General features: G+C 36.2%; 1 protein-coding gene across 2 annotated transcripts in view; it reads right to left on the bottom strand.

Moving 5' to 3' along the window:
- sema4f (sema domain, immunoglobulin domain (Ig), transmembrane domain (TM) and short cytoplasmic domain, (semaphorin) 4F) overlaps positions 1-6,828 on the bottom strand; it is a 137,289-nt gene extending 130,461 nt beyond the window's left edge. For both annotated transcript variants that reach the window (XM_005166554.6, XM_678693.10), the window contains exon 1: positions 6,145-6,828. In XM_005166554.6, the coding sequence (XP_005166611.1) occupies positions 6,145-6,232 (88 nt within the window). In that variant the 5' untranslated portion in view covers positions 6,233-6,828. The remainder of the gene's footprint in view (positions 1-6,144) is intronic.
- Positions 6,829-14,859: the final 8,031 nt, after the last annotated feature.

Here is a 14,859-nt window from a genome sequence, read left to right as displayed (position 1 = left end):
TGGCAGGGCGCCACACCAAAATTCATTCCGCCACTGCAACGTTACTTTTTTTTAGTACTTTTTTACTATTTTTTAAATTGCATTATTTGTTTAACACTTTAAGGCCGTACTCACACTAGGTACAGTTGCCTCGAACCGGGCCAAAGCACGCTTGTCCCCCCTCCCGTCTCCCCCGACGGCCCACACTCACACCACAAATGGGCCTCGGCACGCTTACGTCATCGCTGTTGCGCTGTTAAGTGAGAAGCGCTCTCACTCAGCAGCACAGTGGAGATTTCTCTAGTTAATATCGTTTCAGTCGTTTCATATGCAGTGACATGCAGTCAAATATTTTGCCAAACAGTCCTTAGGGATGCGGTGACACGCAGTCAGATATTTCGTCGAACAGATCCGCTACTTTTGCCGCTCATAAACAATCATAATGTTCTCGTGCTGCAGAAATGAGGAGGTCTGCTGAAGGCGCGCAGCTGTCGTGCAGTGAGGAGTTTGTGTCTTTAATAAACTATGGCAGTTTGCGTTCACTGAACAGTAAGAAAGAGTAACAAATCCATATGAAACAGTCCCTTAAAAGTCCCGTCTCACTTTCGGTTTCGGGCTTTGGCGCATTTTGCACTCACACACAAGCGTACCGCTCAGGCCCACCTCTTCCAACCGGGCCAGGGCCGGCCAAGTGAACCATGCTTGAGCCCGATTTAGCGCAATCACACATCTCAAACGATCCGGAAAAACGGGCCTGGGCACGGTACAGATGGCATAGTGCGAGTAGGCCCTTAAACCAAGTTGGAGCTAAACTCAGCAGGACACCGGCCCTCCATGACCGATTTTGAACACCCCTGCTTTAAAATGACATGCTGGCTGGCTGACTGACTGACTGACTGACTGACGTGTGTGATGTGTAAGGTCAGCAAACATGACACAGCTTTCAGTTAAGATGAATACAGTTTCCATAATTATACTTTATAGATATAGGTCTTTGGTTTTGCATACAATGACTTTGGGCCCTATCATACACCCGGCGCAATGTGGTCTACTAGCAATGTGGCGCAAACTAGTCTTTTACTAGTTTTAGCTTGGCGCAAGAGTCGTTTTGAGGTGTTGCACTACGCTGTTTAAAAAAAAGCAAATGCATTTGCACTCATATGTGTGCCCATAGGCATTCTGGTCTAAAAAGGAAGGCGTTCTGAGGCGCACTGCTGGTGCGTTGCTATTTTGAGAAACTAAAATAGATTTTTCATTAGACCAAATAGGCAAATATCTTTATATATGAAAAAAATTAAATATTAAGGATATATATATAGGATATAATAAGAATAGATATAGGATATAAATATAAAGGATTAAAATATTACAAAACATATTATTTTCTAGCCTACATAAATACGAAAAATCACAGCTTTTATGTCTTCTTCATCTCGGGAGGCTTTTTCAGTTCATTCATAACAATTTGCTTTTGTATAATGTTATTATTATTAGCAGTATCATTTATTATATCCTAATTTATATTTGTTTTATTAAAAACAAGCTTAGATTTTAGATCTGCAGGTTTTAGACCATATGGGGCACAGCATGTGTTTTAGAATATAAGTCAGGTTTTTGAACTTCGTTTTCGCACTTCGGTATTATTGTTCATTTATTTGTTTGCTGGAAATTAGAACTGAATTTAGAAATAGTTTTTAAAACAAATATTTGCGCTTAACAAACGAAATTAATTATTTATAGACAAATTGATGTCTGTGCGTAAAGGTTTCCCTATCCACGAGAGCGAAAGTGAAAGTAGATCGATTATCTCTCATTCTCAAGCAGCAGATGCTCTGTTTAACAGTTTTCTGTTTAAAAATCTGGTGTTTGCTTGTGAAATGCTCAGTTTTTCCACTTAGACTTACTTTATGTCATGTAAATAGCGAATGCGCTCTTGGCGCGACGCAGCTGGCTCTTAAAGGGGATGTGAGATGAGACTCTAATTGGTTTATTCTCAAAACACACCTATAACTAGTTAAGAAAATAAACTCAACCCTTTTAGACCATGCGCCACGGCGCAAAGCGGATTTTCCCATCCTTAAATTAGCAAAAATGCATTCTGACATGCCCTGAAAGCTTTGCGCCCTGCGTTTTGCGCTCTGCGCATGGACCGTGAAAATAGAGCCCTTTATCTTTCTGGAGTTTATAGCCATTTCCCTTCAGGACACATCAATGCCGCTCTGTAGGTCTATTGGAAACGTTCATAGCAATAATAAATGTTGGAGACATACTTGTTACATAAACGCACTAAATCGCACTTCAGCAGCATTTATTTAAAAGCGCACAAGAAAATCTGCGCTTGAGCAGTGCATATTTGAGGGCGTGCAAGAAGTTTTGTGCACAAACAGAGGAAATCAGCACGCTAGCAATGAGATTCGCATGCTCATATTGCATGAATGCTATCTTGACTTGTAATTTTCACTCACGACATTTGTCATTGAAATTATACCATAGCTAGTTGGAAGATCTGTGTAAAAGGCCCAACGGAGTCTTTTTTTATGGCCCGTTTCCACTGAGTGGTACAGTACAGTATGAGGCACCTTTATCAGGCTTGCATTTCCACCCTTTTGGTGGGCGCGATGTACAACAGAAAGTTTCAGACGATGTCATTCTCACTCAAGGAAATATCTACAGTAAAGCTGTACAGGTCGTTCACATACCATATAAGAAGCACTTTTCACAAAACATATGCTTTATACACATAAATACATGTGTATAAATGTTCATTACCTTTCTTTGAACAGAATTTGATTATAACTGCAGATCAATGATGTGTATAACAGCCTGCTGTAACATCTTATATGAAATGGGGTCAGGCGATGTTGAACAATTTGGCATCGTGTCTAATGCGAAACATCGCGATGGGCAATGCCATCGTCGTCATAGGCGGGGGGTGGGGGTGGTTGTTTAATATCAATTAATTCATAACAAATTATTTAATTGTAGCCTACCATTTTCACTACCTCACCCATGTGGTCTTTGCTTTACCCATAACCAAACCATAAATAAATAAAGTTACAAACAAATGACCACCTGTCAATCAGTTGTTGTTTTTTCCGCTGGACTCTGGCATGAATAGGGCACTGTGATCTGTGTCGTTATAATGACTTTTGCCACAGCTGATGGCGGACACGAGAATTCAGTCGGAGTTTACTGTTGTGCATACATTTTCATTGTTTTCACTGCAAAATACTCACCGCGTGCGCAAATTTAGGAGACATTTATACAGAATGCATCTTTGCACCTAAAAACGCCAAACACAGCACTAAGGAACAGATAAACAGTTGTTATGTGAACTTGCTAAAGTAAAAGGCCTGCTATGCTTGCGAAAACAGAAAACAGAATCAGACAAATCATGCACCTTGTGTCAACGAAAATGCTTTATGAATTGGGAAACTAAGCTAAAGGTCAAGAATTTGACAAAATCCAGGATACAAAAACTCCAGTCTTCTGTTACAAACTTAGGACAGTAAAACTGTTATACCACAATATTAATACTGCTCTCATGAGCCTGCTTACGTTAGATTTGACATTTAACGCATTGCCCCTTTGTAAGAAATGCAGCACAAAATGTCTTTTTTTGCTGATGTATGGGAGCCCATATAACTCCGTAGGAGTGAGCTCTGAGAAGAATGTTAAAGTCTTGATCATGTGTAGGTGGAAGTACAATTTCTGAAAACAAGGCACAAGATTCACCTTGTTAAACCCGTCTACTTATACATTTTTTTATGTTTTTACTGCTGTATCGCCTGTGCACTCCATTTTAAATTTCAAAGCATTTTATTCTTAGGTCCATTTTAGGCTCTTTTTATAATAACGACAAAGTCAACAAGAATCTGCTCATAAAGTGCTTGACACATCTCAATGTCTCATTAAAAATGTCATAGAGTGTATTGATTCAATTGTAAACATTTTAGTAGTTGCTATGCTCTAGGTAAGTGCTAAATTTATCTTAAACATCTAAATACCGTAGAAAAAAAATTTTACTATACCATTTCATCTGCAACAAAGACCTGCAATAACTTCCTTCTATACTATTTCCTTACCCTGCAAGTCTTTATATAGCAAATTCATTCATTCATTCATTCATTTTCTTGTCGGCTTAGTCCCTTTATTAACCCGGGGTCGCCACAGCGGAATGAACCGCTAACTTATCCAGCATGTTTTTACGCAGCGGATGCCCTTCCAGCCGCAACCCATCTCAGGGAAAAATCCACACACACAAGAACATACACACACACTACAGATAACTTAGCCTACCCAATTCACCTGTACCGTATGTCTTTGGACTGTGGGGAAAACCGGAGCACAGGGAGGAACCCACGCGAACACAAGGAGGACAAGCAAAATCAACACAGAAACACCAACTGACCCAGCGGAGGCTCGAACCAGCGACAAGAACAGTGAGTTAAAAGTTCTACATGTTGCATGGTTCAAAGACAAATAAGTTGATTTTATTTTACTCATTCATTGATTCATCAATAATAACAATCATTATGACTATTATAATCGGTAATTAGTGCAACTAAGTGAAAACTAAGTGGCAAAGGTGCAATCCTATAAAAATGAGTCTGTGTTAAAGTTATAGAATAAGGCAGGGGTGTCAAACTCAATTCCTGGAGGGCCGAAGCCCAGAACAATTTAGTTCCAACCCTGCTCCAACACACTTACCTGTAGGTTTCAAACAAGCCTGAATGACTCAATTAGTTTGATCAGGTGTGTTTAATTAGGGTTGGAACTAAACTGTGCAGAGAAAGCCTTTTGGAACTGAGTTTGACACCTGTGGATTAAGGTAAAGTTGGTTTTATATTCACACATTAGCTCATTGTAACTACCCTTACTGTTTACCCGACTGTAATCTAGTGTTGACTGTAAATAGTTGAATGTAAATAGTCAATTAAATATTGTACTTTAATAGTCATTAGCTGCTAATATGATTTTCCTGTTCAGAATTTGCAAACAATCCTTTTTTTTTTTACCTCAATAAGCTACAGCACTAGCAATAGATATACAGCTTTACTCTTTTATATTTGACATAGTTAATATTTTTTCCTCAGCTACTATTTGCTTAAGGCTAACAGTTAAAATTAACATTTACCCTTTTTCACAGACTTAAATAATCAAAATATGAAAAAGATTGAGTTACCTCAATCTTCAAGTTTTAAGATTAAATGACCCAGAGACTTTTCACAAAAAAATATGTGAATGGTAGATTTTGAGGCAATGTTGATGCATGGTCTTATAGTATACAATATGGACTTTTATTTTAAAATGTATATCAAAATCAAACCGAAAACCATGACCACAGAACAGTGAAATGATTTGTGAACCGTTCCACCAGTTACAAGTGTAGGCTGAGTCTGACAGGATTTTCCGTTTTGGGTAAAATACCCGGTCCCTCCTTTAAGAGTGATTAAGTGTTTTCTGTTTGCTTTTCCATTAACCTACTATCACAGTGGTATTTCACTTTTTTCAGCACCAGCATGTTTTTGGAAAGAGCAAATCATTGTCTAGTTTCCAATATGAATCAAACAGTCAACTGCTGTTTCATGGTGGCCCATATATAAATACACTGGTCTCACTTTCTGCACAAGAAGCAAACTGCACTGAGAAAGTATTTAAAAGAACAAAAGTAAATAAGCAAGCAAACATTTACATTAACACATCCTGGGGAGAATAACAAGGTTTGGGTGGTAAACAAGACTGCCCCTGAAATTACGCTACTGGCCCCAGAAATGTAAGCTATTGTAGAACACAGTCGCTACAAATCTTAAAGCTAAACAAATATATGCATATTTAAACAACAAACAACATTAACACAGCTGTCACAAAAGTATCCCGCATTGATGTTTATTTTATCCATGTAACTTCACAGTGTGAGCGCACAGGTTGTCACCAACCTCCTAATTACTACGTTCAAGGACATTTCCTGTCGTTGCATTGGACTATTAAAAAGCTACGACAATCAAAACTTTCAAACAACGCTTTAATTGCTTTTTCTGTTTATATTAGAAAAAAACATTATTTTACCAGGGCATTTTATTTGAGTTTCAAACATTTCAAACAAAGAAGAAATTCTAGGAGCTATTGGCCTATAATTGTCTGAATAATCTGAGCCGAACTCACCTCCATTACTGTTGACAGTTGCGCTCCAGGACGATAACGTTGAACACAGCAACACACTTAAAACAAATAGACCAGTAACTGAATTCATGTTCCAACAGCCCGAACCGCTCTTCTGCTAGTTCGAGAGTCCTTTATTTCCAGTCTCAGCTCCAGGTCATCATAACAAAAAAGGTTGTATATTTGACTAAGCGCAGTGAAGATACGCAAGATCATATGAATGTGTTTACTAAATTAATGTCAGCATATTCTTGTAATCCACATAGAACAGAAATTTAAAAGCTCCACGTTGTTGTTTTTTAATTCTTGAAAATATTCACCCGTGCGATTCAACACATCGCACAATGTGGGAGATACAATATCGACGTACTTCCGAAAAGATGTTAAACTTTCCTGAAGTTAAATCCAATGTGCAAGTCATTCGCAAGATTGAGGCTAAAGAAGCGCGTGTACCCTGTGGTTCAAATCCTGAAGCCGGTGCACTGGCTGAACACAAATTCAATTGTCCCGTATGACCACTTTATATTCCCGTCCGATTAAACGATATGCAAAAGGTCCAGTTTAGGGTTATCAGATATATACAGTAGAACGCCAAACGTACCACTTAGAGAAAGAAAAGCAAAAGCGCGAATGTTTTCCTGCCGTCTCAGTAATCTCCATCAGGCAACCAGAATCCAGTCAAATCCTGGCGTGCCCCGCCCCGTGTTCTACGTCACAACAACAGGTAAAGCGTCTAGCTCAGATGAGGAATGGAATGAATGTTGCATTTGTAACAATAATTTCCATTAATGTTTCTAACTTTGAGACATAACCAGTCTACATATCAGTACACATATTTATGTTCACAGCAATCTGGTGTCAAATGATAGGCTTATCAAAAAAAATTAATTATCAGTACAATTTATTCCAAATTTGTATTTAATAGTGGTATTAAATTATTTAAAGTAGCAAAAAAAAAAAAACTTATCAATACTTAAAAAGTAATAATATTAAATCTAAACCGCGATAGCCTATTAAATTTAATTTATCCTAGTCTAATTCTTGATAAATAGCTTGCTCCATCATTTGAGGACTGGGACTGTACAATAACAAAAACGGTATAAATGAGATTTTCTTGGCCAAGATGCTGTGCGTAATCATAAAGTTTAGCCTAATTTTAGCACATTCATTTTTAAATAGCGCACTTCATTTTAGGTGTCACATGTCAAATACTATGCTATTTCTATTATTTTAATTTATGTAAAATATTGTTGCGATAACAACGTGCGTGAAGAAGGAGACGCGCATAGAGGGAGTGCTTTAAACATTCTTATTCCCGACAAAAGCACGGGGGAGGGGGTTTGCGCAGGCCACGACCTGCTGTCCATCTGCCTTTCTGTAATCCATGCGGGAACAACGACATCTGAGGGCTTCAGCACTCTCTGGATTTCACAGGGCAGCAGGATAAAGAATATAACAAGCGTTGAGCGGTCAAAGGTGACGATGGAACAAGTTGGTGTTTGAATAGATAAAGTTGTGCTGTGAAAATTTATTTTCAGAAGCATCCTGACCCTATAATTAACGCTAACAAATCAATTTACCGACCGAAAACAAACAAGAGGAGGTGCTTGTCGCTTGATCGTGTCGGCATTATTTACACACTTCTTATTAGCTTTATTATTGACGCCCCCCTCTGGACAGAGTATTCTGTTGTATGCCTACAGAAGACATTTGGTAAAATAGTTTGTTCTCAAATTTAAGGAAACATTTGGGAATGTTTGTCATTATCAATAACCATTTCAAGTATATCTTCTTTGTTCACTTTTCATATTTTTGTCATATTTTTTAACAAAACCAGGTCAGTAATGACATCATTCAGTTATGCAATTTTAGTGATAAAGCAGCACAAATATCTAGAATTACAGAAATAACGAAATAATCCAAAAGATTCTGATACATTTTGTATTTTGCTACTTTTCCAATGTTCTTTGTGTAATGACTTATGCTCGTAAAATAGCTGGACATGATGAATTCCACTCAAGACCAAACAAAAAGATAGAAGCAGACATAAGTGAATTGCTTGAGGCCCAGCGGTGTGTGGTTTTAATAATTGTTCCCATATCAGCTTTTCCTGCCTTCATCATCACAGACTATATACAACTACTGATCTCTGTTCAGCTTCTAAGATCTTTTATAGAAAGGTCATTTATAGAAAGACCAATCAGCTATGACATATTGAAAAGACGTTAAAGGAATTGTCATGGAACTTATCTGGTGGAGGACATTATCATTCTTCCCCTGAGCTGAGAAAGTAACGCACAGCGTGGGGCCTGAACCCTTGAAGTGAGGTCTTGCTGCCCCCTGAGCATAAAGAATGAACCATTGAGGTTTACATAGAGACTCCTACAGAGAACTCCGATTGGGATATTTCTAAAGGGTCACATCCACAACATAATATCTTAATGGAGAAAGTTGAAGTAGTAAGAATGTGTGTGCATGCCTTATATTTCCTACTTAAAGGAGATCAAATGTGTATTCATACCAGTAATCTTTTAACCTAAGAGGATATTTATTTTTTCATGATATTAAAATGTATGTCAATATACAGGATGTATCAATATTGATGTGTTTGTGTAGAAGCAAGATTGATATTAAAGATATAATTTATTTTCAAATTTAATGTACAGTTGAAGTCATAATTATTAACCTGCCTGCATTACTAGACCCCAAATGTTCATCTGGATAGTCATAGCTATACAAATATGTAAAGCCGCTTTCATCATGTGTACATGTCTCATTATTGTTGAACTACTGGGTAATGTATTAATGCACTGAGGTCATTGACATCACAATGCAGCAATTGCTAATGGGTTATTTATAGGATGACAGATTAACAGAATTCAAATTATAATTGAAAACATACCTTTATTATTTATTTTTACTCATCCTACCTTTTCATTAATAAAAGTAAAACATTGTCACACAGTCAATAGATGTCCCAAACCATGAATGATTTTAGTATGGAAACTTCCTATTTGAATCTTCCCGAGATTAACCTTATTAGTTTACATTCATTGTACGTGTCTTGCTGTGTTTCTTAGTTTAAAAAAAAAAATATATATATATATATATATATATATATATATATATATATATATATATATATATATATATATATATATATATATATATATATATATATATATATATATATATACATAATAGGTAATGAATGCTTTTAATTAAGCTCAACTTGAATTAAATCCATTTTGAAAGTGAAAAAGTTATCTGTAACTAAAAGTAATCTAAAATGGTTTTGACTGGCATAAGCCAGGACAGCATGCATCAGGCCAAATCACTGGCATGTTGTACAAACATTTAAAAATAAATTTTTTCCCATTTCACTCGTGTACAGAGTATGAAGGAATATACAATGGCCACCTCTGCTCCTCCCCCAGTCCTCAACTTTCACCTCCAATATCTCCTCACCTTTCTCTACCTCATTACTCCAACACTGTTCATTGACTGACTAAAGGCAGTGTGTTGAATCATTAGCAGCAGAACTGGAGGGCAGTTTGCGGCCCTGTCATTCACCCTCTGGTCTTCTCAACACTATAACAGCAGCCATATAGGTCAGTAGGACACATGTGATGTGATATTATCTCTAGTGATATTTGTTAATCTCTAGTGATATCTATCTCTGGTCCACTTCTCCAAATAACCAATCTGGTTATTGCTTTTGAGTATGGACTTGTAAGATGACTTCTAGCTCTGTGCTGGTGCTCGCTGAGGGGGATGGTGTGGGTGTTACATGTATGGATATTTTCCATCCCCCATGCTTGAATAGAAAAGGATTCACTGACAGTGTCAAGAGGAGAGCAGCAGATGCAAACAAAAAAAAAGAGTAAATATTTGGTAATATAACTTTTTAGAATTATCTAAATGTATTAATTATATTAGAAACACATTATTATAGAAAAGTGGCAACAAAAAGAACACAGAAGAGTTAGTTTTGGTGCATCTTCAAGCAATACACATGAGTAGTATTTCATTCTTGAATTTATCAGCATTTTACACAAAACATTAGAGTTATTGATTTAATGAGTCATGCATAAAGAGTGGGTTTGCATCTGGTCATGTTTACTCAAAATGTTACATACATTTTTTTAGCAGTGACAGAAAAATTAGAAAAAAGCTGTCCTTTATTTTTTACAGATTCCACATTAGAGTGGTTTGTTTTAGAAATGTTTAAAAATCGATTTGTTGTGCATTCATTCATTTTCTTTTCAGCTTAATTCCTTTATTAATCTTGGGTCGCCATAGCGGAATGAACCGCCAACTTATCCAGCATATGTTTTACGTAGCAGATGCTCTTCCAGTTGCAACCAATCACTGGGAAACATCGTACACTCTCATTCACACACACACACACACACACACACACACACACACACACACACACACACACACACACACACACACACACACACACACACACACTCTCATACACTTTAGACAATTTTAGCTCACCCAATAGCGTCTTCAGAGTGGGGGAAACCGGAGCACCCGAAGAAAACCCACCCGAACAAGGGAAGAACATGCAAACTCCACACAGACATGCCAACTGACTTAGCTAAGGCTAGAACCAGCAACCTTCTTGCTGTTAGGTGACATCGCTACCCACTGTAATACCACGTCACCCGATTTGTTGTATAGTGTAAAGTAAATGTTAGTCGTAAGCCAAAAGCTACTGTAATAGGTTAGGTTACATTGTAAACAACACAACTGCACTTTTTCTAGTGTGAAATGTGATGTGCTATGAGATCTTACTCTGCATCCATTTTGCGTTAAGGCAATGTTAAATTTTTTTTGCACTTTGGTTTCGAATATGATTGGGCTGCAATGTCAAGTTTCCAGTGCTATAAATTAAATATAATGTGCGTGAGGCCCTGGCTTGTCACAGATAGTAATTTTTGAAGGGATTGAAGCATGAGTAAGACTAATTTGAAGAGTAATATCCATAGCAGAACCTAGTGGCTTAGGTCACTAAGCAAAACTCAGGGGACCCCTATTAATGCGCTAATTAAAATTCCAAAATCACTCTAAACCCCTCAATCTGTTTATTCAGAGCAATTTCACTGTCAGAACTAGAAAAAAACTAGAAAAAATTATAAACGATAGAGTAAATAATATAGAAAAAGGTGTAAATAAATCAAACATTTTATTGATAATTGAATAACTGACCCACTGAGTACCACCACCCACTGGCATAATGAGTCCCACCCACTGGCATATATGGAATTGTGAGAGAGATAATAATGTCATATACTAAATGAATCACAAGGCATTTATACCATATGTTGGGGCAGTCATTATTGCATTTGTAAATTATATTTAATTATACAGAGGCAAAAAACTGCTTGGTACATTATAGTGTTAAACTGGAGCTATGTTTATTTTCATATGTTCTTTTATGGAAGGCAGGTAACACATGCTATGAGCAGTGAAAGAGCGCACTCAATAGAAATGCTAACACACTTGTAAGTTAGCGATCTAGTATATGAAGTTTAGTTTATTATGTCATCCATTATGAAGTGTCCTATACAAGGCAGTTTTATTTCATTTCTAAAAAGTTGGTCATCCATATATTTAATTTTTCTTCCAACGTGAACATCTTTTTATTATTGTCAACCAAACTGAGTCAATTGGAAATCATTCACCTATGTTTACTAACAAAGAGCCCATTAAATAAGTGTGCTCTTATAAATATCTGTTTACATATATAGCTTGATTGGGGTCCACATGCAAACAGTATTTGTTCTTGTGTGCACCAGCGATTGCATTTTTTATGGCAAAAAGTTTACAAAGTTTTTACAAAGCTGTGATTGAAATACACTATGGATTTACTGTGTGGTATGGAAACACATTACAGTTCAATCTGAAGCTAAGCTTGAAGAGTTTGTGAAGACAGCCATTAGAATCATAGGGAAAACAGAATATTGCTTCTTACATTATCTCTATAAGTAATCAGTTTGGGATGAAGCTAATTAAATATTAGCTGACTCCTCGCTCACTTTATTTCATGGGTATGAGCTACTGCCTTCTGGTCGATTTGTATCTGGTCGTGTTCAGATACAAATGTTTAAAGAAATCTTTTTAATTGCATAAATTAGACTTTTAAATATGTAATATTTCTGTTTATATTATTTGTTTCTTATGTCTGTTTTGTTCAGTGTATGCAAATGTGGGCCTAGAGTTCAAGACAAATTTTTCCATTGGGGACAATAAAGTGTAAACAAAAAATAATAATAGTAAATATTCAAAAGCCATGTTTAATTTATTTTGAGTAGTATATAACTATTCGGTCGTAAAATTAAGGATCCAGATTATTTCCTCATATATTGCCTATGTACATACATTTAATATGCAACATAAATTGATAACTACAACTACTCGATAAGCATGAACAAACAGTAAAAAAAGGCAACCTTGGACCATCTACACCCGCATGCACACAAACAAAGCAATGAAATGTCAAGCCATTCTGTGCCAGCACAACTTCATCACTTTTCCTATAGTTGAATTTAATCATTGGTGTACTGTGCTATGTTTTTGTTCTGAGAGGACATGGTTTAATTTAATAAGCACATTATAAAAGCACAATTTTCTCAATTATAAAAATTAACTTTCCATTAAAACTAATAAGACAGAGAGGTAGACAGACAAAAAAATGTTATAGAACACATGCACTCATTTCCACATGCACTCAAAAAAATAAATAAATAAATAAAGATTTTTTTTTTCGTTTTCCGTGCTTTCTGTTCCTATGCTGTGCACTTTTTTGCATTTCTACTAATTCATTTTAATCTTCCAAATTACCCATAAATCTGAAAGGTATAATAAATAATCTAATGGGTATTCTGAGCTGAAATGTTACTGACACATTCTGGAGACACAAAAGACTTATCATAAATCTTGAAAAAGCCACAAAATAGGTGTCATGTGGACAAACACAGGAAAAACATGGAAACATAAAACACTGACAGAACAGACAGTACTGTCAGATCAGAACCCTGACAGAAATGTATATATGTGTAGATGATTAGATTCATCTAGAATAGCAAGAAACAATTTGCCAGCTTTAAAAAGGAAAACAATAAAGTCATAATATTACTATATTTAGAAAAAAATAGGAGATGTATTTTTAACCACAATTTGCAGTACAAAATCCACAGCAGGAGATGCAATAAGGGGATTGTGGTAATCTCACGCCTCAACTGCCACACAAAATATCAAATCATCCTCCAGCAAATTACTGTCTGATTATTACTGAGCAAACATAAGGGTCTTACATGTCTCTCAGGAACTAATAAACATGCCCTCACTAAACAAGGTGGAATATTCATGACTAGTATTCATACCCTAAAGAAGAAAGGGTGACCTACAATAATTAATGTGAAGATGAGAATTTTGTATGCAGCTTTTTTTATGTAAGACTTACAGTAGAATATCAAAATAATGAGAGTAAATTAATATAAATAAACATTTTGTTAAAGAAAAGAGAGATGAATGTTTGACAACACTTGAACATGAATTGAGCATTAAACATATAGGATTGATGAATATACTCTCAGAAACCTGGTCTTCTGATAGGCTGCAATAATGTAATTATAACTATATAGAGAATCAATGTTATGAAAGGTGATATATTTTGCATAAAATCTAAATGTGACAAAAAGAGCCAATAAACAAGTGAGCATAAAATAAATAGGGGTTATAAATATATAATTATTCATGAATTTATTCATTTTATTTTCAGCTTAATCCCTTTATTAATCCGAGGTTGCCACAGCGGAATGAACCACCAACTTATCCAACTTGTTTTCGCACAGCGGATGCCCTTTCAGCCGCAACCCATTTCTGGGAAATATCCACACACCCTCATTCACACTCATACAATATGAACTATTTAGCCTACCCAATTCATCTGTACCACATGTCTTTGGACTGTGGTAAAAACCAGTGAATATATAATTATATATTGTATAAAAATAAATAAATAAAATTTGTTGTCTTTTCTCCTAAGGAAGGGATTTGCACAGATGGCTTTTTTTTGGATGTTTCCACAAATATACTTCCCAATGCTACAAACAGAAGATGACAGCATGCTGTAAAAAAAAAAAAAAAAAAAAAAAAAAAAAAGAATATTTCCCTGAAGCAGCTTTCGTGATGTTTCTCTCTCATTATAGGTCAAATGTTGCCCAACTAGGACTCAGAAAAGTTCTGCAAATCATATCCAATAAACTACTAGTTTATGCATGATGTTTTGCTGGTAGTGTGCTAATGATGTATAATGTATGTAATAGATTAATGCATGACTGCTTATTAGGGAATTACTGATGAATGGATTAATTCAGAGAAGAAACAAGACACTCACTGAGTTCCATGTGACCAGGAAGTGAATAATGTCTTTAGGGTGAGAGGTTTTTACGGTGTTTGATTAAATCTTACAAGGACAAATACATTTTTAGAAAATAATAGTGCACTGATACATCATTTATAACAAGAACTACTATTTAAATTTAAAATTAGAAGAGTACATTTTGGGCAATGCGCTGGCACAGTGGTGAGCACATTGGTTCGAGCCTCGGCTGGGTCAGTTGTCATTTCTGTATGGAGTTTGCATGTTCTCCCCGTGTTCGCGTGGGTTTCCTCCGGATGTTCCGTCTTCCCCCACAG

Source organism: Danio rerio, chromosome 7 (genome assembly GCF_049306965.1).
Source record: "Danio rerio strain Tuebingen ecotype United States chromosome 7, GRCz12tu, whole genome shotgun sequence".
Taxonomy (NCBI): Eukaryota; Metazoa; Chordata; class Actinopteri; order Cypriniformes; family Danionidae; genus Danio; species Danio rerio.
This window is presented reverse-complemented; position numbering and strand designations above follow the sequence as displayed.